General features: G+C 43.6%; 1 protein-coding gene across 2 annotated transcripts in view; it reads right to left on the bottom strand.

Moving 5' to 3' along the window:
• ADAMTS17 (ADAM metallopeptidase with thrombospondin type 1 motif 17) overlaps positions 1-21,807 on the bottom strand; it is a 265,553-nt gene that overhangs the window by 76,616 nt on the left and 167,130 nt on the right. The window contains exons 15-17 of one of the 2 annotated variants that reach the window (XM_030578668.1): positions 17,994-18,114; positions 12,639-12,713; positions 6,396-6,476 (exon numbers count right to left, since the gene is read on the bottom strand). In XM_030578668.1, the coding sequence (XP_030434528.1) occupies positions 6,396-6,476; positions 12,639-12,713; positions 17,994-18,114 (277 nt within the window). The remainder of the gene's footprint in view (positions 1-6,395; positions 6,477-12,638; positions 12,714-17,993; positions 18,115-21,807) is intronic. The other variant, XM_030578669.1, reaches the window with a different exon arrangement.

Here is a 21,807-nt window from a genome sequence, read left to right as displayed (position 1 = left end):
ATTTCCTTTCAGAAAAGGCTACTGCATGTACAAATGCTACTTCAACTCTCCAGCTACTGAAAGACGATTCTGTCCGTCGGGATGTTGAACAACTGCAGCTTTTCAAATTAATTTTTGTGACTTCCACATTCTTCAGATTACTGGGGAGGGAATGTTATTCCAAGGACTTTGGGATGAAAGCAAAAGTATTGAGAGATACAGGGGCAACCTGATTTTATGGGAAGAAAATTCCAGGCCACAATCTCTGTGGAGAGTCAAGTGCCATGCATCCAAACTGTTTTGCCCATCCAGATACTGGGTATTGAGCGGAGTGGCCTGCAGGTGTTTTTCATCCACTGGATAGTTTTCTAATTTCAAGGTTAATTGTGTCTCCTGGCCAGACTGTTCTTTAATAATGTTTTCTTGACCATTAATGACTGAGTCCCAGTTTATTAACTTTCTGTCAAAATTATGACCCTTGCTTCTAATTAACTAAATGAGCAGGGGTGTTACTCAAACCCCCTTTGAATCAATGGAAAGGCTCCCATCTGCTTGCTTGGGTTTTGGATCAGGCCCCACCAACTAGCAAGCTCTGCATGCCTTTGGTACACTCCATGTTGTTCTTTAATATACTTAGAAGGTCAGGACATGAACCTCCCTCTCAACAGCAAGACAAGGCTGACTTGCTTTTTTTTTTGGGGGGGGGGGGTAGGAGGGTGCATTAATCTAGCGTGAGTCATGTTTGTAATGACAAGAGACCACTGCCTATAGACCTGCCCTTGCCTCTGGCTGCTCAGTAGTCAGGCAACATTTGACATCCCATAACGGTTATTACTAAGTGGTGTGCTTCAAGCAACTAGAGGTCAGATTGCATCCCCCCCCACAGGAGGGGCTGAGTAGGAGGAAATTTCTATGAGGTTCTCCTTCATGGGGATTCTTACCAAAGTGTTCTGACAGAGCACAGAGTTTACTCCCCTGGTGGAACTGGCAAGAGTTCTGACCTCATGGATCTGGAGAAGCTGGAGAAGGTTGAAAGAAATCCAGAAAGAGGGCTGGTGCCTCAACACTCTGCTGCAGACTGAAACTGGCATAAACAATGGCTCTCAGCAGCATGAACATGACCAGCTCAGGGATAATGCCGTATCCAATTAAAGTCATGGGTGGAATGTAATTCTCTCTATTGGAATATGGCTACTTCCTGAGCTACTGAGACAAGCATGCCTACTCTTGTGAAAAGGTCCATGAGAGCTTTAATGAGCAGAAAGGCAGCATGCTGCACTCCCTAAGACTAGGAATCAATTCGGATTCAGAGGGAAGCTGGCCCCTTGCTGAAACACCAGCACTCCATGTTTAATCTCTGAGGTCTTCCATCTGGGGAATGGCCATGTCTTACTTGAGGGAATCTTAGGGTTGGCAGGTTTTGATCCCTGCTTGCTCAGCATCCAAGCAGAACGAGCACTAAGGAACAGCAACAACACTTGGTTCTTACCGCATGGAGTATTTTGCAAGCAGGGATCTCAAAACATTTTGCAAAGGAGGGGAAGTATCCTTATTTCCATTTTGCAGACAGGAACACTGAGTTACAGAGAGGTGAAGAGATGCGTACAGTATCACCCAGTGGCTCAGAGCTGTGAACAGAACCGAGGGGGTAGAGTCTCTTCTCTACCAAGACCTGCTTGACAGTGTGGGGCAGGCGAGCTCAATCAGGAAACTGATTATGGCTTCCTGATCCTCAGCCAGCCCTGTCCTCAGTGTAAATTAGAGCAGCCTAAAGCTTACTCTAATTTATGACAGTTGGCTGTGGTACTCCCAGGATGATATGCCTGCTGGGCATAACAGGAACATAAACTCCACCTTTGCCCCTGCCCCTGCCCCGAAGGGGGTGGTGGTAGTTGGTTTATGGAGCCAGCTCTGCCAGCTTTACACCAAATGTGAATTCCTTTCAGGGCCAGGCTGTGGGCACTGGTCAGTTGCTAAGTTGTGGTCAGAAAATGAGTAGTGGCGTCAGCGTCGACGTAGGTCAGGATATCAAGAAGTTGGGGGTCAGGCACCAAGCTGAAGGCAGCAGGTGAACAGAAGAGTCAGGATATCAGGAAGTCGGGTCAGGTGCCAGGTTACAAACAGCAAGCAAATAGCAAAGTCGAGAACAAACCAGGCTCGGAAGCTGGAGTTTAGGGTCTACAGCAAGCAGGATCTGGAGTGGAAGCAGGCAGGCAGTCTGCTTGGTTACTCAGCCAGCTCCCCATGATGGCTTCCTGGTTTAAAAACTAGCAACAACCAACCAGTGAGCTGGGAGGGGCCACCATTCAGATCCTGCTGGGCAGGACTTCCTGCAGGACCCAGTTTCATGGGGTTCTCAAGGGGAAACCCAACCTAAGCAACCAGTGGTGTTGCGGATGAGTCGGTGGCTCAGAACTCCCATGGTCCCAGGCTCCAGTCCAGCAGCATCTTACAATTTCCTTCATTTAGGGGAATTCTCAACTTGCAGTTGTGGCCAGATTGCAGCTCAAAAGGTCCAGAAAAAGGGCAGTGAATCTAACCCATTGTCTCCTGACTCCCAGTTCAGTACACTATCCATGGAATCATGCTGCCTCTAAATATCAAATCTGTTATTCACAAGATCCTCCAGCATCTTCCCATTGCACGAGAAATGTCTCACCGATCATCAAACTAAGTCTCTTCACCTGACCTGAATCCCAACTCTTGTCTGTCTAAGATTGTGATCTCTAAGGGAGAGGGAAGGTGTCTACAGGAATGGTTAACTGTAAGTAGGTAGGTCAGACTACTAATGGGATGTGGTTTCCCTCGGGAGGTAGCAGGCATTTGCTTTCTCTCATGCTTAGCTTTGTCGCTCAACGTTGTACAGTAGAGGATTAAAACAAAACCAAAAAGTCCTTAACTTCTCTTTTCCTTTCAGGCTGGAAGACAGGAACTGACTAATCAACCTAATCCTAAACCTGGCATCCAGTCAGATCTTTATTTCCACTTCCAGCTCCTCCAACTCACTTCCGAGCTCAAGGGCGTAAGCTGCCGAGGCGTTTCCTGTTCAAGGTGGTTCTTTAGCATGAAAGCCAACTGAGCCAGCCAGCCAGCGTGGGCTGAATGTAGGTGGAGGGAAATTATTCCGGAACTGCTCCCAGCAAATGGAATAATGATTCCAAATTAAGCAGGGTTCCAAAGTGCTGCACCCAGCCCTGAGTGGAAACAAGGCCTGCTTGGACTAAACTTGAAGAGTGAAACTAACACAAGGAACCTTTCCAAAGTTAGTCCCTTTGTTATGAGTGCAGAGCCCTTGTGCCTTATTAAAGCTACAGTGCCTGGAATTTGATAACCCAATTATTATCTTGCATATCTTGTTGGAGACTCACTGCTGCTATTCTTGGGCTTAGATTAACAAGGCACTGCATAATTCTTCCTGTCTGATCACTGACACTGGAAACAGACAGCTCTGGAAGATACAATAAGATCCTCCTGGCTACTGAATATGAACTACAGAGTTGATAAAATATTGGGAAACTTCAGTGTAGCAAGAGCATCATCATGCACTGCAGCTGGGAAAAAACTCTTGGCCCTTTATTTAAAAGCACAGATATTTTAACCTCTCTGCAAAACTGGCCTGCAAGTATTGTGGGAAGATCCCTGTCTCAAGGTGTCTCAGCACTCCTGTTCCCAGGTGCGGTAGGCCAGAGATGTGCAAAAATAGAAAATATACAGGGAAAAGCTGCTTAGACCTTTATGAATCTCAAAACTGGATTGGTTCAAGTTTTGGGGAAGATCTCTGGGAAGGAACCAGTTTCATGTTATCTGAACAGTATTTCTTATCTTCCGATAAGGTAGATGCATGCAGGGGCAACATTTGCTCTCAGTCATAGCCAAACCTGTTGGTGTAGCACTTGCTGAGGTTACATCTGTGCAAGTAAGCAGGGTTACAGCATTGTAACTGAGGACCAACTTTGGCTCTAAATATTCAGTGCAAGCTTCTCGGTACTGGAACTCCAGCTGATAAAACTAACCCCTCCGAAAAATACTCTACATGAAGCTCATGGAAAACAAACAAACAAGACGGCCTTCCAAAAGCAGAGTATTTGCAAAGCTCGAGGAAACACTGGCTCTTATTGTTCCACCAATGGTTTGATATGTCAAACATCTTATGTGTAGGTGTAATCTTCGTCCAGAAAACTGGCCGCTGCATTAGCAGAAATAACATCAACAGTGACACACGCTTCCTACAAATGCCGGTTTTATAATACAAGGCACAGCCCACCTCAGAGTTGAATGGCAGGGGCTGTTTTTTTTCTTAATTACATTTTAGCTTTATTCATTACGTGGTACGTACTCTGGAAGATAGACAGGGCAGATGGGGTGACAGCCAAGGAGAAGCACTCTTGCTGAGTGTTCCCTGCCAATTCTGGCGCCATCCCAAGACTCAGGAAAATAGCAGAATTTGTGCAAAACTCTTAAGACACAATCAGCTTGCGAAAGCTTTCTGCAGCATACTGTATCCTGATATCTGCAACTAATTGGCATCTAAGAAAAAGGGTTCTGATGAAGGAGCACATGGGAGTCATGAGACTTGGGTTCTATTTGCAGCTCTGCCACTGACTCACTTTTTTGGCTGTGGCAAGAGTCACATCACCTCTGTATGCCTCAGTTCCACCATCTGTAAAAAAGAGGGGGTCAAATGCTCATTCTCCTATGTGGAGTTACGGCCATTCTCTATTATTTGTTCTGGTAGCACCCACCATCAGAGAGGGCACAGTCCCTGAGCCGAAGAAGAGTGGAAGAGACGGAACAGGCGGATGGGACAACATCTAAGTAAGGTGGCAACACACCAAGTGGTCGGAGTGAGAACTACATAACCATTAATCCCAGTTTGCCCCAAATGGGAATACTCTGGTGAGGAAAGACTGCAGGACCTGGCCCTAATGGAAGCACTCAGTTAATGTGCTGAGGGGAGCCAGATAAACTGATGGACAAATAGACAAAATAATGGATTCAGGGGGTGTACATGCTTATCAACAGCAACAAAAATCCTGAGGCAAACCTGCTCGGAATTTTAAACCACAAAGGTTCAACAAATTTCAGAGACTGCTTTGATTGTTCTCTTCTCCTGCCTTAACGGGACATGGAATTGTGGCACTGTATAGACCATTAAAAGCTCAGCTCAGTTTGTTACCTTGCTTGCAACAGTGTTTCTACTTGGCCATGCACTATCTATATGTTTGGATGAGAGGAAGAATGGTCCGGTGATTAGGGTGCTAGTCAGGATTAAATTCCCTACTCTGCCACTTCGTCTTTCTGTTCCCTGTCTGTGCAATGGGGATTGCAACACTTCCTTACCTCACAGAGGTGTTCTGAGGATAAATCCATTAAAGTTGATGATAGGAGGATGATACTATGAGGATGGGGCCATATATGTACCGTAGTAGATGTAACGATAGTGTATCTACCTCTATAGCTAGCTATAATTTACAAGGAAACTACGCAGCCATAACTGTAGGGGTTAATCATTTTATAATAAATTTGCTGACCCTGCAATAGATCAAACTACAATGTCCGGGGCTCCCCCAGGGCCAGATCATAGAATCATAGACTATTAGGATTGGAACAGACCTCAGGAGGTATCTAGTCCAACCCCCTGCTCAAAGCAGGACCAATCCCCAGACAGATTTTTGCTCCAGATCCCTAAGTGGCCCCCTCAAGGATTGAACTCACAACCCTGGGTTTAGCTGGTCATCCACAGGTGCAATGGCACTGACTTCAGCGGGACAGCAGGAGTGTAAACGAGGGGAGGACTAGGCCCATTATTTCAGTTGGCTGCCTCGCAGAAATGCAGAATAAATCACATAAGCACTGGATCGATGGCTGCAGCCAGCCCACCTCAGGCTGTAAGCTCATTACAGGCTAAGCAGGGCTGGGTCTTGGATGTAAAGCAAAATGACAACCTAGTACTGCAGGAAGTGGCCCTGGTAGTATGGTAAGTGTGTTGGGGGAGTCAGTTGCATTGTCCTGCCTCACTACTAGTTTGAACTGGTGCTATGCTCTTCCTACCTAAATGGCTGCTGTTTCATCTGAACACCACATTCTTCCTTACTCCTCCCCCTAAACTGTTGCACAGTGTTGTTGTGCGCTATTAGACAGCTCCTCTGTTCCATCCCAGAGCAAAGTGCACGTCAGGGACTCGTCTACGCATATAAAAATGCTCTGGGAATCCTTCAGGCTGAACAGCATCCTACTGCTGTCCGATATATTAATACATTGAGCAAACCGCCACAGAAATGGTGAGACATCACAGTAAGAAAGCAACGTTAGCAGCCAACTCCTGCAAACGATGAACCTGTGGCCTAACTACTCCTATTGATCATTTAGGCAAACGCATACACTGAGTTTAAAATCAAAGCATTTTTCTTTTTTACCCAGAAAACTGTGGGCTGGTTTATCCTCCACCACTCGGATCCGTCGAGCACCCGCAGGGATCACAGCTGCTTCAATATAACCTAGGGCAACAAAAGGTCACATGGATGAGAGTCTCCCACAGCCAGCCAGAGGCATGCTGTAATTTAATATCACCCCCCAAAAAATCAACTCCACTCCAGCTTTTGTTATGGTTGGGAAACACTCAAAAGGTAGTAGCTGTTTTGGCAGCCAGATTTCAATGCGGTGACTTGCGTAGCAAGCACTAATCATTACAGCCTGAGGAGAGAGGGAAATGTGTGCGTACTCCTTAACTGCAACTCTTCTGGCTTGTGATTGGTTCTATTAAATCTGTTCCCTTGCATCGTTTTTGTTCACATGTGGCATCTACCGGAATATGTTAGGATCCTCCTGGATGCTAAAACAAAGGTGTGCTTGCCAGTAGTTACAATGCACATCATGGGAATAGAAGTGTCAGTTTCGAAATGAAAACATTTGTGTTAGCTGTTATGAAAACGCTTTCTTTGGGATATAATCTGCATTATCATTCATATTTTTAAGGAAAAGAATGAGCTATTTCGGAGACTGCTAAAATGAAAACATTGCAGGAGTCAATGATGAAAACTGGTATACATCTATTGCTTTCACTGGTATGTCAGTCCCTATGGCCTGGTCTACGCTGCGGGTGGGGGGGAATCGATCTAAGATACACAACCTCAGCTACGAGAATAGTGTAGCTGAAGTCGACATATCTTAGATTGACTTACTTCGTGTCCTTGCGGCGTGGGATCGATGGCCGCCGCTCCCCCGTCAACTCTGCTTCTGCCTCGTGCCCTGGCGGAGTTCCAGAGTCGATGGGGAGCGTGTTTGGGGATCGATCTATCGTGTCTACACTAGACGGATACATCGATCCCCAACAGATCGATAGCGTAGACATACCCTATGAAACAGTCCTATATAATTTAACAGACTACAATCTCCTTCCCTTAGAACTTTTAAACCAAGCTGCAGAATTCTACAACCAGGATTTAATTCTACAGGACAGTTAAAAAAAACTGTAGGATTGATCTCCTCCAAATGATACTTGTGAGTTACATGTGGTTTATTTATTGCTTTTAAAACCCCCTCAAAAATGTTATGGTTCAATTTAGAGATGGGCAAAAACCAAAACCCTAAGACACGGGCACTCCTGACCTTTGGAGTCATTCGTGTGTGGGTTCTGCTCCAAACTTCGATGCTCAGCCCCAGCTTTAGTTTAAGTCAGGGGTCGGCAACCTTTCAGAAGTGATCTGCCGAGTCTTCATTTATTCACTCTGATTTAAGGTTTCGGCTGCCGGTAATACATTTTAACCTTTTTAGAAGATCTCTTTCTATAAGTCTATAATATATAACTAAACTGTTGTTGAATGTGAAGTAAATAAGGTTTTGAAAATGTTTAAGAAGCTTCATTTAAAATTAAATTAAAGTGCAGAGCCCCCTGGACCAGTGGCCAGGACCCGGGCAGCGTGAGTGCCACTGAAAATCAGCTCGTGTGCCGCCTTTGGCATGTGTGCCATAGGTTGCCTACCCCTGGTCTAAGTGATAAGCAAAAAGCAAATTAGCTACTAATGCCTGTGTCAAATATGAAGCAATGAGACTATCCTGGAAACCATCGTGACTAGGATTTGATTCTTTTTATTGGCCAGATGGTTTATTTTTCAGTGTGCAACTTGGCTCCTCCTTTGGGTCCTCCCCCTTCCCACCTTTTCTTTTAAAACACTAATAGTTTATTCTGTATGCTTTACCTTCCCTTTTTTGTTCTATGCGCTAAGTGATATGGCCCTGTACCAGACCTGCCCCTATAAAAATAGGCCGATGCTGGAGAATCACTAGTGTAAGATTAGTGTTTGGGACTAGTCCTTCAAAATTTGGCAGTGCTTTGGTTTTTTAAGGGTAAGTGCAGCTGAACTGCTGTGGTTCTGCTTTGTACTGGACTGAGAGCAAGTGAGAGAGCATGACACACTGCAGAACAAAGGGCCTCTCTCTCTGTGGCTGCATGGACTGTGGAGACGGTACCCTGGGATGTGGCTGGATGTGGCTAGTAAATCCATCGCTATATAGATCCCACGTACCTAAACCCTGCCTGCAAGCCTTTCACTTATGGGTTCGCCCAGGGGCCTCACAGCCCATGGGCTTAGTCAACCACAGTAGTATCAATGAAGCAGCTGCATAGCCACCAGATTAATGGGACACATGGATTCCTTCCCACTCCCAACCCCTTTTATATCACCTGTACAAGACATTCTCACTGGGGTGTTGATGTTCGGTTGGGAGATGATTTGGCCAATGACAACCAACTCTCTCCTTAGCCTCTCATCTTTTTAAGCTAGCCCCTGTTGTTCTGGTACATTACGCTAATTTGTATTGCCATTTTACCACCTCTCCTCGCTCCCCTCAGCTTGGGCCCTTTTCCTTTTGCCCCCACCCAAGAGCATCATCTCTCTTGTTTTCTTCTCCCCTGCTCAGGTTACTTCCCAAAGTCAGTCAGTCATCCTTTGCAGGGAGAATCAAAATAAAGGGAAAACAGGATTCTGAACAAAGAACTTTCCCTCATGTCAAGCTGATGAATTCCCCATTCTGCTATTTACAAAGCATGCTCCATCAGTAATACTCACTACTTCAGGGTTTGGCTTTTATGGCAATTGTGAAATCTACAAAAATCAAAGAAAACAGATGTCGGACATTAGCCTGGATCCTGCTGGGAGTTGGTTTTTTGTTGGTTGAGATAAATTACATTAAGAGCAGCACATTCTAAAATGCCAAACATCCCTTGTTGCACCCCATGCATCTGCATTCAAACCCAACCAACTATTACTATCAGACACGAACATACAGCAGAGTGATTAACGACAATATGTCACTGTAAATGGACCCTGGAAACACACCTGGCCACCATGTTAGGAAGCCACTTTGGAACATGCCCAAGTATTACGTATTCGTTGATGTATTTACTGTGGAGAATGATTATTATTTTTTAAATCAAAGGCTCAGAACTACCTTCTGCCATGACCAGATCCAAAAAACTACTGAAGTTAATGGAAAGGCTCTCATTGATTTCACTGGGCTTCACAGCAGACCCCTGAGGCAGTAGTATCCTGGCCCGTGTCCCGCTGTTTTTGCGGTGCAAGAGGCATGGCATTACTCTTGAGGTTCTGCTAGTGCCACAAATATGCTCTCATGTCATCACTGTGGTGCGAGAAAATACCATGTGGAAACGCTGTCTTGTACATTACTTCTGAAATGGTAAATAGGTGAGTTTAAGCTATTAACAGATAGTTCTGGAGACTATTTAGTTTGATCTGATACCAGATTTTTCTCCTCATGTAATTTCTAATCCTGACTGATGGCACCAGGTGTTCTATTCACAGATCCTGAATAAAAAACAAACAAACAAAAACCACCTTACTGTACTCGCTCTCTGAGATCGGGTGACACAGAACCAACTATTAACATTTTGTTTTCTTTAGGGAACCACGTAGTCTATGCTTTCGTAGTTTTGAAATGTTCTTTCAGGGGACAGAGTAGGTTCCTTGGGCATGTCCCATAGAAAGCATCCGTAGCTCTTAGCTGTGTCAATCAGTGGTCAAAATCCTACTGCAAGTGCACTAAATACACCATACATGCAAACTCACCACAAATATAAACTCAGATTGCTCCCAGCTGGGCTTTAGAGCTAGTGACATGCTGTTGCTCAAGGGATTATAATTCCAATATTGGAGAATGTTGCCCCTTAAAAACAGCCCCATAGTTTTCGAGGCATGTTTTCTATCACAAATTGTAAACTGCAGATTCCCAGAAAGATTATCAAGAATTAAATATTAAGCACAACAGAAAGCTCACTGTTGGTCCAGAGTCAAAAACCTGTCAAAGATCTGTTAGGTAACTTGGGGGTAACTGTTTGCAATGTTGAGGTCTGCAAGGTTGAGTTCAAATTCTGTTTAGGTGAGGAGCTCCGTAAAGACTGATGAGATCTGGCAACAATCAGGGAGTGGTTCTAGTTACTTCATCCAAAAGTCAGATTTTTAAGATAAAGGTTGGAAAGCATAGCTGGAGAATTTCATTATTTGGTCATTTCTAGAGCTGTATGTACTGTACTCCACCTTGGGAACAGCTATTTTGGCATGCAACAATCTTTCTGGATAATCTGTGTTACATCACTGTCCCAGGAACACAAGGCCGTGACTGAAGTGAGTCCTAGATACAAGTTATATGGTGAACTTGTATTAGGAGAGACACCAGAACAAAGAGGTGGCTTCGTCATCAACCAGATTAATACATGTATGGTGGCTACTGTATCTTCACTTAAACACTGGAGAGATTTGCAAGAGGAAAGCAGGCTCAAACAGGAGAACCCACTGTTAGGCAAGGTTATTAGTCCCAGAGAGGAGACAGAGGTTAGCACAAATTTCAACGTGGAACTGAATCACTACAAAACTGATTTGGATGTTACTGGTGGATGAATTCTCAGGTAGAGGAGATGTTACCCCATGGCTGCTATCTCTGTATCTTCCTACCGGGGGTGTATCACAGTATGGGTAGAACAAATCCCACACCCCTGCACTATCCCAACTTTTAGATGATGTCCTGCTGCAAGGTCCCAAATTGAGAGCTGTAAAGACTGGACTCCTCTATTTATCTGCTGAACATGTACAGCACAGACATCCCCACTGTCCTGGGGTGGCAAGGGCAGTCTCCATGGCTCTTTCAGTCTTTGCTCCCATTGCCAAGAGTGTCAATCAGTACTTACTATGGGGGTGTTGTGGAAACGTATCCATGAGACATGGCACTCAGACTTAAGAGCTCGTTTTTTGAGCAGTCAGAAGATGCTCATGACTTGCCCTCACCATCGGTCGGGGCTGAATTCCAACTGTTGGCCTACAGGTGACAATCTCTGCATTCTCATTACTGATCCTCTCTGGAATCCACTGTCCCCTCTAGCTAGATTTTGTACAGAATGTAATTCTTGTTGCTGATCAGAAAATAAGAGACAATTGACTAGTTTATCTTCTTGCGTGCATGAGAATCTTAGTGATTACCAATTGCAGTTACCTACCCACACAGGACCTACCCACCACTGTTTACTTCCAGCCATGGGGTAGCTAGCCTGGAGGAAAATCATTTCATCGTGAAGCCATGGACAGATTTCAAAGCCTCCTGATATTGCTACTGAATATCAATTTGGTGGTAATGATTCCTATAAAGGACAGCCGGCTGGTAAGTCACCCACTGCCTTATGTTTCTGTCCGCCTCTCGTCACCTGCCCATTTATCCTATTAACAAAATTTTCTTCAATGTGCTGAGAGAAGAACATTCCCAGGCTGAAAGCTCGATCTCTCAATTTTCTTTTTAATTTTAAATGCACTACTGTCCAGGTTAAAATTTGGCATCAAGTGTTTGATTTCTTCACCATATTAAAAACAGAAACTGCTCATGAAGAAAAGTTATTGTTATAGCAATTTGCCTAGTTCATTTCATTATTTCCTGCCATCTGGAGTACTGACTTAAAACATAAGCCAAACAACTGCAGCTTCTCTTTTGGGTCACAAGACAGAGGGCATCCATTCAAATCTTCACATGGCCAGGGAAGAAGAATATAGATGCACACATGAAAAAATGACTCATGTGGCAGGTCTCTTAGCGTTATCTGTATAGCATTAGAGTCTGGATGGGAATCTTACAAGGAGGAGGGGAAGGGCCAGACCGTTAGCTGGTGTAAATCATCATAGCTCCATTGCCTTCCAGCTTACATTACTAAGGATCTGGCGTAAGTGTAGAACATGATTCTGAACACTATTTGAGGATGATGTCAGAAGGCCAGAGTTTGGGGCGGGGTGGGGGGGGGGAGATTTAGTTCCCAGAAAACAGAAGGACTAACAGGTATAGGACTGAGACAGGTATCCAGTGTGCAGAACCTCTAAAAACTCTGGCACTACAGAGATGGGCTGAGAGAGAAGAAACAGGGGCAGAACTTGATAATGGGCTGACAAACATGGTATTCTGGTGGCTAGGCAGCTCCTTTAAAAGGCCAAGGACCCACATGCTGTCTCTCCAGTTCAGGCTAGTCATGCTGAATGTAGAAGGCTTTAAACGGTATCCATGGCTTTTTATACGATGCAGTCTCCCCACCCAATCCAACCAGGAGGAGGAGGACAGAAAACCAACACCAGCTACCCAATGACACCACACACAGCATTCAGGCATCTTACATGAGAAACACTTGGGAACAGCCTTTGCCTTTGCCATCACACACGTGGAAACCTTCTTACAATGACTATTGGTGACTGAGAAACAGAAAAGAGTTGGCATGGGTTTAGTCCAGTTAATAGAGCTCGATAGCATGGTCTGCAATCACAGGACATACAGGGACCGATCCTGCAGTCAGTGGAGTCCCACGTGCACAGCAGCTGCAGGATCTGGCCCAAACATTGTAGGTGCAATTCTCATACTGATACTTCTTAACAACCAACGTCTTGACATTTCACAGCTATTCTCTTCTGAAATCATAAATCGACACACTTAACACAGGGGCTTTGGGCTTGACCCTAATCAAAGCAAATCAATGGGGGATCTGACACTCTTTTCGTTAATGATGTCAACATCCAGACCCTGATTCTGCTATTGTGACTCATGCTGCTTAATCACATTTGGCCTGAAATTTAGGCCTTGTAAAATCTTGGATTTTAAGCATTATTAAAATGTTGATTTTTTTAAGAAAATCCACAGCTTTTTTCTTAAACAAATACATGTTTCCTTGTGGTGTTTGCAACCTGAACACTGCAGCTTTGTGCCAGTGCATGAGACACAGAACATGAAACTGACTAAGGTCCTGGTCCTGCAAAACACTTAAGCACATGAAAAGTCCCACTGAACACCACAGATTAACACTCATGGCATAACATGTAAGTGGAAAAGGGATCTGGAACCATAAGTGAAACTAACATGTTTAATTTCACTGTCTATGCTGAGAGAAGTGTAAAAGCAGAGAGAGAATAAATAGCAAAACTATTTCGGGTTTTTTTCACATAGTGTTTTAATCTACTATTTTTCAGGATAAAAAAACCTAGGGCTAATCCATGTGTCAGGACATAGTATAATGACTGGAAAATTCCTTATTTATACAACTATGCAAGATGGACAAATGAAGTATTTTGAATGGTGGAGCAACATTTTAGATAGGATTGATGCGTCTCTCCCTCATCTGGCTCCAGATATTCAGTAAAGAATGAGAGTGCAATAAAGGCTTGTACATTATACTACTAATGACCAACACACCATCTGGGTACTGTTGCATCTGCCCTGTCATCCTATTTTGATTACCTAGTGTCTCTAGAGATGGGGGAATCCCTGCTGTACTCATCTGGTTGACCATCAGCAGAGAATGTTTAGTTCCTACAGTTCTGCCATGGGGAAAAGTCACTGAACGCATTGAGAGCAGCCCACCTAACTGAAAACAGGCATATACCACTTTCATATTCTGGCAGAGACTCAGAAGTTTGTCACCTATCTGGGTCAAGTCTTTTTGTTGCATGATGCTTCATGGTGATTTTGATTCGTAAATAACAAAGATAGGTTTCCCTTCAAAAACATCTACAAGATGCATTTATTTCCAGCTAGCACTGCTACTACAGAAATGGAGAATATTTTTCCCAACTAAAATGACCAGGGCGCAATTCCCATTTCCTGCCTGAGACATTAGAGAAGCCGTGAATATGTAAACTAGGCATACATTTGTTGATATGCAGATCAGGAACTGCTGCAGAAGATGGAGCAGTGGTTTCACCACTGGCATCAGCTATAGATTCAGTAATGTAACATACAAACTTTTGGGATGGGGGGAGCCTATACAGGAGAGATAGGCTCCATTTAAACCAAAGTGGAACCAGACTGCTGGCACTTAACATTAAAAAGGTTGCAGAGCAGTTTTTAAATTAGGAGATGGGGGAAAGCCAACTGCTGCAGAGGAGTACGTGGATCGGACAGAGACTTTTCTTAGAGGAAAGTCTATTGATAAAGCAGCAAAGAGTCCTGTGGCACCTTTGATAGAGATTCTCTAGGTTTTAGTCAGGAGAGAGGATGGAAGAGGATAATGTAAGGGCCAGATCAGATGAGAAACATTCACATAAAAAAGAATCAGACACATCAGAAAAGGGCAGACAATTAAACAGTGACAAGATTTTAAAGTGCTTGTACATAAATGCTAGAAGTCTAAACGATAAGATGGGTGAACTAGAGTGCCTTGTGATAAAGGAGGATATTGATATAATAGGCATCACAGAAACCTGGTGGACTGAGAGCAATCAATGCGACACAATCATTCTGGGGTACAAAATATATCGGAAGGACAGAACAGGTTGTGCGGGGAGGCAAGGAGGAGAGGAGTGGCACTATATGTGAAAGAAAATGTAGAATCAAATGAAGTAAAAATCTTAAGTGAATCCACATATTCCATAGAATCTCTGTGGATAGTAATTTCATGTTCTAATACAGTGTTTCTCAAACTGGGGCCGCCGCTTGTGTAGGGAAAGCCCCTGGCAGGCTGGGCCAGTTTGTTTACCTGCTGCATCCGCAGTTCGTCCAATTGCGGCTCCCCTTGGTTGTGGTTCGCTGCTCCAGGCCAATGGGAGCTACTGGAAGTGGAGCGGGCCGAGGGACCAGGGAAAAAAGGGTAGGAATAAATGGTAAATTCTCAGAATGGAGAGAGGTAACTAGTGGTGTTCCCCAAGGTCAGTCCTGGGACCAATCCTATTCAACTTATTCATATATGATCTGGAGAAAGGGGTGATCAGTGAGGTGGCAAAGTTTGCAGATGATATTAAACTGCTCAAGATAGTTAAAACAAAAGCAGACTGTGAAGAATGTCAAAAAGATCTCACAAAACTAAGTGATTGGGCAACAAAATGGTAAATGAAATTTAATGTGGATAAATGTAAAGTAATTCACACTTGAAAAAATAACCCCAACTATACATACAATATGATGGGGGCTAATTTAGTTACAACGAATCAGGAAAAAGCTCTTGGAGTCATTGTGGATAGTTCTCTGAAGATGTCCATGCAGTGTGCAGAGGCGGTCAAAAAAGCAAACAAGATGTTAGGAATCATTCAAAAGGGGATAGAGAATAAGACGGAGAATATCTTATTGCCCTTATATAAATCGGTGGTACGCCCACATCTTGAATACTGCATACAGATGTGGTCACCTCATCTCAAAAGAAGATATACTGACATTAGAAAAGGTTCAGAGAAGGGCAACTAAAATTATTAAGGGTTTGGAATGGGTCCCATATGAGGAGAGATTAAAGAGGCTAGGACGTTTCAGCTTGGAAAAGAGGAGACTAAGGGGGGATATGATAGAGGTATATAAAATCATGCGTGATGTGGTGAAAGTAAATAAGAAAAAGTTATTTACTTGTTCCCATAATACAAGAACTAGGGGCCACCAAATGAAATTAATAAGCAGCAGGTTTAAAACAAATAAAAAGAAGTTCTTCACACAGGGCACAGTCAACTTGTGGAATGCCTTGCCTGAGGAGGTTCTGAAGGCTAGGACTATAACAGGGTTTAAAAGAGAACTGTACAAATTCATGGAGGTTAAGTCCATTAATGGCTATTAGCCAGGATGGGTAAGGAATGGTGTCCCTTGCCTCTGTTTGTCAGAGGGTGGAGATGGATGGCAGGAAAGAGATCACATGATCATTACTTGTTAAGTTCACTCCCTCTGGGGCACCTGGCATTGGCCACTGTTGGTAGACAGGATATTGGGCTAGATGGACCTTTGGTCTGACCCAGTACGGTCATTCTTATGTTATGTTCTTATTTCCAGCACAGATATAGGAGGTATGGCACAATTATACCACCAATGCTCTTCCTTTTTAACTGCAGAAGTTGTGTGCGATATTTTGTGACATGCTCTCAGAGTCCTACTCTCAAAGCACAAGTGCCTGCCAATAAAGTTAACCAACGCAAATCTTTTCCTTAGTCTTGCACAGCCAAGATACAAACTTCTCACTACCAACCGCTGGAAGCTAAATGGAACACAACAGTCAGAGCAGTAAAAACTGCAGCTGGAAATCATAGTACAGATCGACATGACAATGGAAGTGCACAAATGAACTCCAGAAAGTATTACTGAAGTTTGTCAATTCCACCTGCACCACAGAGGTGGTGGTGGATCTTAGCTGTCTTCACAGATAAAGTATAGGAAGGAGGTAGCAGAAATTAGAAAAGAGAATCAGAGCACCAGCTTTGAAGCTGTGATTTAGCAAAGCAGTAGAGCACACACTTAACTTTAATAATGAATTCAATGGAACTCAAGCATGTGCTCCAAGGACATCTTTAATGCTTTGCTCAACTGAGTCCCAAAACAGCACACATTGAATGTGCTTTGCTTGTGCTTCCCTACATGTGGAAATGGCAACATTCATTTAAATATTATTTTTCCTAAATACTTCCTCCCACCTGCAGTGGCCTCTGGGTCCTAAGTCTAATTTTCCCCGCACTTTGCTTGAGCAGGATGAAAGGCAACAGATCTCTCATAAGTGTGGAACAGTGACTAAGGAACAAGGGCTAATTCACACACAATGGGTGTGCAAAGCCAGAGGGGATAGCTTGAGTTCGACTGGAAAGTCTTATTCCAATGCTTCTATCTTGCTGGCATAAAGTCAGTATAAAAACTCAGAGTGCATGGTCCCCTGACTTACCTGAAGTGGAGCTATCCTGAGCATTATATGAATCCAGGATGTACACGGGAACAATCAGTCTAAATGACGAAATCAGCTGTCCCTCCCATAGGAGGAGACATTATGATTATCATGATTATTTCTCTCTCATTTTACATCAAAAGTACCTGTAACATTCAACATGAACTGCACAGTGTGACTTCTCTGAGCTCAGTAAGGAAGCAATGGCCAATCTCGGCAAACAGGCACAGGCTGCAGATGGAATTCCACCGTTGAACCAGTTCTTTAATAAAACTGGAACATGGTTAAGGAAACTGAATGGCAAAAGGTGTTATACAGCGCCAACAGGCCTGACCCTGTGAAGCCCTGTGCATCTTCAACTCCCCTTCTCAAGAGGGACTCATCACCTCTCAGAATTGGACCCTTGCAGGAACTCTTATAGGTTAAACATTTATTCTGAAAAAACTGAGTGATAAGATTAGGCGTCGTTAGTAACTAAAGACTTGACCATCTTAATCTTGTACAGCTAGTCACTGATTCAGTCTCAAACATTTTCGCAGATTTCTTCTGGGCAACAAATTGGGTCAGAAATACTAGTGTAAATTAGAGTAATTCCACTATAAACACTGTAGCTACTCTCACCCCAGCTTATATCAGTGTCAGCGAGTGCCGAATCTCATGAACAGCTATAATGCTCCCTGTGTATCAACTTCTAAAAATATTAATTTCAAATCTTTTTTTAAATGTACAAAGGCTATTTGATCAGGCGCCACATGGTGTGACTCACCTACTTTTAAAGGACAAGAGTTGTCGCTAGCTCTCTAACTCCTAGATGCTAAGCAGTTCAGACGAAGGCAGAGCGCTTTTGCTGAATGCTACTCACCCATCCCCTTGGTGTGGTTGAAGTCTCCTTTCACCACTTTACAGGTTTTGCCATCTCCGTTGCAGATTCCACAACGATCCTCTTTGGCAGCTGAGCCAATGATCCCATCGCAGCCGATCTTCTAATGACAACAACCAGAGGCCCTCGTTATTTCATCTGCAAGGCTAAATGTCTCTAAACTGGGCAGAGCCACGGATAACATTTGGTTGAAAAACTGAATAGGAAAAGAATGTTGTGAGTCAGGAGAGCATTCAGTCAGTACGGCATTGGATTGGTTAGTCAGCAAAACAAACTTGTCCAATAGCAAATGCACAAACCAAGTTATAAAAAGTTTCACTGTTGTAAGCAGCATCACAAAACTCTAGCTATCCAAAGCACATTGGTGTATTTGCACTAACGTGTTTAAATATTAACAGATTACAAGGATATTTTGTATTTTATAGCAGCTTCCGTGTGAGGATCTCAAATAACTTTACAAATATTAATTAACCTTCATAATACCCTTGTGAAACAAGTATATTCCATGAGTCCCATTTTGAAAATGGTAAAAGAAAGGCATTGAGAGGTTCCGTGACCTGCCCAGATTCACACTGGAAGCTTAAGGCAGAGCTAGCAACAGAATCCAGGTATCCTGAGTTCCAGTTTTATGCCTTAACCATAAGTTCCTCCAGGATTATGCTTGAGGCTCTGATCTATTGCTCACGGAAGCCAACGGGCATTGTCTCAGGACCACGCTGAGGACACTAACATTCAGCAATGAAGACTCAGCATCTATTACGTTTTCACTATTTGAACTGAATGGCTTAGGATGCTAGCGCACAGGTCCACATTTTCAGCAGGTCCCATTAACTGAACACCAGAAACCCATCATTTATGTTATCAAGAATTTAGGGTCACCATAAATGTATCAAGAATTTAGGTTCACTGATCTGTAAGTGCAAACTGCTGTGTTCACGCATAGATGTGACATTTTGCTAATGCTCCCACTGTATTCAGTTTTGACTTTTTTTGCACTTAAATGATCCTAAAAACATTTAAGTATTTAACCTGATGCTTCAGCTGAAAAGGCATTTGGATTGTAGTGATAGTCACAATTTTACATACATGCCTAAAGAAATGACCACTAAAAATCTTTACCATTTCATCCCATAAGCAAACACTAGGACATTCTGTGTTCTCCCTAATCCTTGCTCTCATGGTGGAACCCCGACAAAGGACCCCTGACTTTGCGGCTTCAGACCTCATGCCATGAAGCATGCTCCTTGATGATTCTGGCTGAGGTCTTGGTGGGGGCAGTCTCCCCAGCCTGAGTCCATTGCTTTCTCCATGAGGTGCTTCTTAAACTGGAGTTCTGGCACCTCGCAGGTCTGGTTTGGAACTGAGTGACAGATCTGCATGTAGTGGAGATATGAGCTTCTCCAAAGCCGAAAAGACAGTGCTGGTGGTTGTTGCTGACTGAGAATGAATGGGGGCAGCAGAGAATTTCTGAAGCCTGGTAATCGTGGGCATAATCTAAGTCAGGAGTCCCATCAGGGTAATCTGCTGGGGGGCAGTGAGACATTTTGTTTACATTGACTGTTTGCAGGCATGGCCCCTCACAGCTCCCAGCGGCTCCAGTGGCCGCAGTTCGCCGTTCCTGGCCAATGGGAGCTGCGGGAAGCTGTTGCTTGCGCAGACGTGATAATGATAGATAGCACAACAGCCTTGACTGATACACAGCTTCCATTGTACTTTGGCAGGATTGCAGGCAGGCATATATTTCCAGCCGCATTTGAACAACCACAAGCAACTGGATGGATAAAGGAAATGTGCCAAGCACTTCAACCAACTTTATTGCGAGTGTTATGAGACCAGTCCACAGAACTGTGGAGGATCAAGGACGCAGGGATGTAAAGTACCAGATCTAGAGCTACACTGAGGTCCTTCATAAACCTTAAACCACGAGGGCGACGTAGGACAGCCAAGTAAGGACAAAGAGGGGATGGCTATGTGCTTTTCATGTTTTTAAGGCAAATTTCCACACAGGGTGCTACCTAAATAATGCCCCATAAGTATGAGTCAGGCCATGTAGGATCATGAAATAAATATCTAATGCACCTGGATATGTCAATGTATCTCATATAGTAAGTACATAATTATATTAATATAGACTTGCTGATTCTAGCTCAGCTGACCAAATTACATAGAAGAATCATAGAAGATTAGAGTTAGAAGAGAGCTCAGGAGGTCATCTAGTTCAGTCCCTGCTCAAAGCAGGAACAACAACAACTAAATCATCCCAGCCAGGACTCTGTCAAGCCGGGCCTTAAAAATCTCTAAGGAAGCAGTTTCCACCACCTCCCTAGGTAACCCATTCCAGTGCTTCATCACCCTCCTAATGAAATAGTTTTCCCCAATATCCAATCTAGACCTCCTGCACTGCAATGAGTAGCCCTGCAAATTAGAGAACACGGGACACACATGGTTAGGGGTTACCTTGCAGTATAAGGCATATGTGATGTATATGTTAATGACAATATCCATTACAGACATACTCAAGACCTCCCGAAAAACAAAGGTGCAACAACAGCTTCATCATGGCTACTGACAAAAAGGGTGAGGAGAGGCTCTACTGGAAGCAAATCATGTTTTTTGGGCAACAGGCAAACCATTTCTCCACACACTGACTACCTAATTTTGCTGTGATTTCACTGACACCTCTTGATTTGTATGCTCCACAGGTCTGACAGCACAGAGGGTGTGAGTGGGTGTGTCCAACACATCATAAAGTGCAAAGCTGATAAAGTAAGTAATTTTATGGGTTTCTGTCTTTCATTCATGCAGAAAAGAGGAATGTGCCAAACAGCATTGATTCCCACCAGGCTCCTGCTGGAGGATTTAACAAATGAATGGCTCTCTCCTTCACCAGAGCAACATACAAAGCTTCGTCCTGTAGCAAGTGGAGGCTACGCTCGCAGGCACCAAACCTCTTGCAGCTTTGAAAACCGTCTGCCATCTCAAAGATACAAACATTCTCTACTACACCTGGGAATCACAAACCACTTGGGACTTGGTCTTGTAAACGGTTTCTTAAAAAGCAGAATTTTTTGAAAAAGCGTAAAGATTTCTTGGCTTCAGAATGAAAATTTCTACATTCTCATTACTTTATGAGAGAAAAAACAATATAGAAACACTTTCTTCATCTGTATGAATATTACAGGCCTTGCTGTTTGCTTTTCCTTCCCCATGCTTGCAAACTGCTTCCCAAATAGAAGAGGACAGAATCTTTTTTATTGTGAAATGGCTTATGTTAAGAATTTAGAGTGGCATTGCAGAAAGAGGCAAAAGTCACATGGAGTCTTGATGGAATTTCTGCTCCTAAATCATTTAGGTGTTTTTGAAAAAACCCACCCTTATTGTTACATTTAAAAATAAAATAAAAGAAGCAAAACAGAACCGATGTCACTAGAAATGGGAATGAAGAATCTCCAAAGGTTTTTGCAGAAGTGGGCTCTTAATTGGCAGCATGTATCGTACGCTTTGACAGAAGCTATGGAGCACTCTAGAGTTGGATGGCTGGACCATATTGCTGGTTCATTTCACTGTGGCTGGATACTCTATGATCCCACCAATCTGAGAGAGAAATAAGAAGGAAAGGAAGTAACTTTGGCATGATTTTACTTTGCATGCAATGCACAAGATGGTCCCTGCTGGAGAAGAGTGTACCCAAGCATCTGGATGTCTTCTGTATTTCTGGAGGAGGACAAAAATGGATGGTAATACTGGTGTAAATACCACCAGCTCATCTGGAAGACCTCATGGCTGACTTCTCCAG

This window comes from Gopherus evgoodei, chromosome 10, assembly GCF_007399415.2.
Source record: "Gopherus evgoodei ecotype Sinaloan lineage chromosome 10, rGopEvg1_v1.p, whole genome shotgun sequence".
In the NCBI taxonomy this organism is placed as follows: Eukaryota; Metazoa; Chordata; order Testudines; family Testudinidae; genus Gopherus; species Gopherus evgoodei.
Note: the sequence above shows the minus strand (reverse complement) of the source record. Positions and strands in the feature narration are given on the sequence as shown.